This window comes from Corvus brachyrhynchos, unplaced genomic scaffold (genome assembly GCF_000691975.1).
Source record: "Corvus brachyrhynchos isolate BGI_N302 unplaced genomic scaffold, ASM69197v1 scaffold211, whole genome shotgun sequence".
NCBI classification, from domain to species: Eukaryota; Metazoa; Chordata; class Aves; order Passeriformes; family Corvidae; genus Corvus; species Corvus brachyrhynchos.
The window spans coordinates 367812-369137 of NW_008236211.1; the positions used below are offsets into that span (position 1 = coordinate 367812).

Sequence of the window (1326 nt, forward strand, 5' to 3'; positions counted from 1 at the left end):
GGGCCCGCGGGCGCCGCCACAGCTGCTCGGGGCACCCTGTGCCAGGGCCTGCCCACCCTCCCAGGGAACAATTCCTCCCCAATATCCCATCCAGCCCTGCCCTCTGGCAGTGGGAAGCCATTCCCTGTGTCCTGTCCCTCCAGCCCTTGTCCCCAGTCCCTCTCCATCTTTCCTGTCAGCTCCTCCAGGCACTGGAAGGCTGCAATTAAATCTCCCTGGAGCCTTCTCTTGTCTGGGCTGAGCAATCCTGATTCTCTCAGCCTTTCCTCCCAGCACAGCTGCTCCATCCCTCTGATCCCCTTGTGCCTCCTCTGGGCTCTCTGCAGCAGCTCCACGTCCTTGTGCTGCTGGCCCCAGGGCTGGGGCAGCTCTGCAGGTGGGCTCCCACCTGAGCACAGGGGCAGAATCCCCCCAAGTGTGGGGATGTGTGTGAGGAGACCCTCGTGCCTTTCTCCAAGTCCTCCTCTCAGGAGCATCAGATGAACTGGCTGTTGCAGAGGGAGGCAAACCCCCAAACCTCTGGTTTGTTGCAGGAGCCCAGAACTTCGACGTGATCCGGCTCTCCACGTACAGAACCGCCTGCAAGCTGCGCTTCGTGCAGAAGAGATGCAACCGTGAGTGTGCCCAGCTCCGTCCTCACACCCTGCTCTGCATGGCTGCTGCAGGCACTGCAGCCAGCCCCTCTGGGGTGCAGTGAGAGGGAGCATTGGTCAGCCACTGCCAGCTGTCACTCACACAGAGGTTTAATATATAATTAAATACGTAATTAGAAAGAGGCAGCGATCCTTGCCAGATACTCTGTAATACCTTCACGTTTACTCTTTAATGTCCAGAAAATGTGAAGTCCAAGGGCAGCTGTGGTGTTTCGTTGCCCTCAGTGCTGGATGCAGATGGTCTCAAGCTGTGTGAGGGGCTGTTTCCTCACGGGGAACCCCAGAGCACCCACAGTGAGCACAGGGACAGTCCCTGCCTGGAGCTGTCTGTGTGGGGACACGTGTGGCATTGGTGACCATGGAGAGCTCTGTCAGTTCAAACCTCGCTGGGCACTGAAGTTCTCTCCTTCCCTGCCGTGGGCTCTGACCTTGGACAGCTCCCAAGGCAGAGCTGAATCCCAGGTGAGCAGGAGCACTTTGTGCTCTGCCCGTGCTGAGCTGGACACAGCAAAGAGCCCAGCAGGATAAAGTGTGGGAGGAGATCCCTGATCCCAGGGCACAGGAACTGCTGGGTGGGCTGAGGAGGAGGCCAGCAGAAGGGCTGAGGAGGAGGAGGAGGAGGAGGAGGCCAGCAGAAGGGCTGAGGAGGAGGAGGAGGGGGGCGGCAGCGGGG

General features: G+C 59.7%; 1 protein-coding gene across 6 annotated transcripts in view; it reads left to right on the forward strand.

The window, feature by feature from the left end:
* Positions 1 to 1326, forward strand: part of DTNB (dystrobrevin beta) — a 121634-nt gene that overhangs the window by 11403 nt on the left and 108905 nt on the right. For all 6 annotated transcript variants that reach the window (XM_017743531.1, XM_017743550.1, XM_017743545.1 and 3 more), the window contains exon 3: positions 534 to 614. In XM_017743531.1, the coding sequence (XP_017599020.1) occupies positions 534 to 614 (81 nt within the window). The remainder of the gene's footprint in view (positions 1 to 533; positions 615 to 1326) is intronic.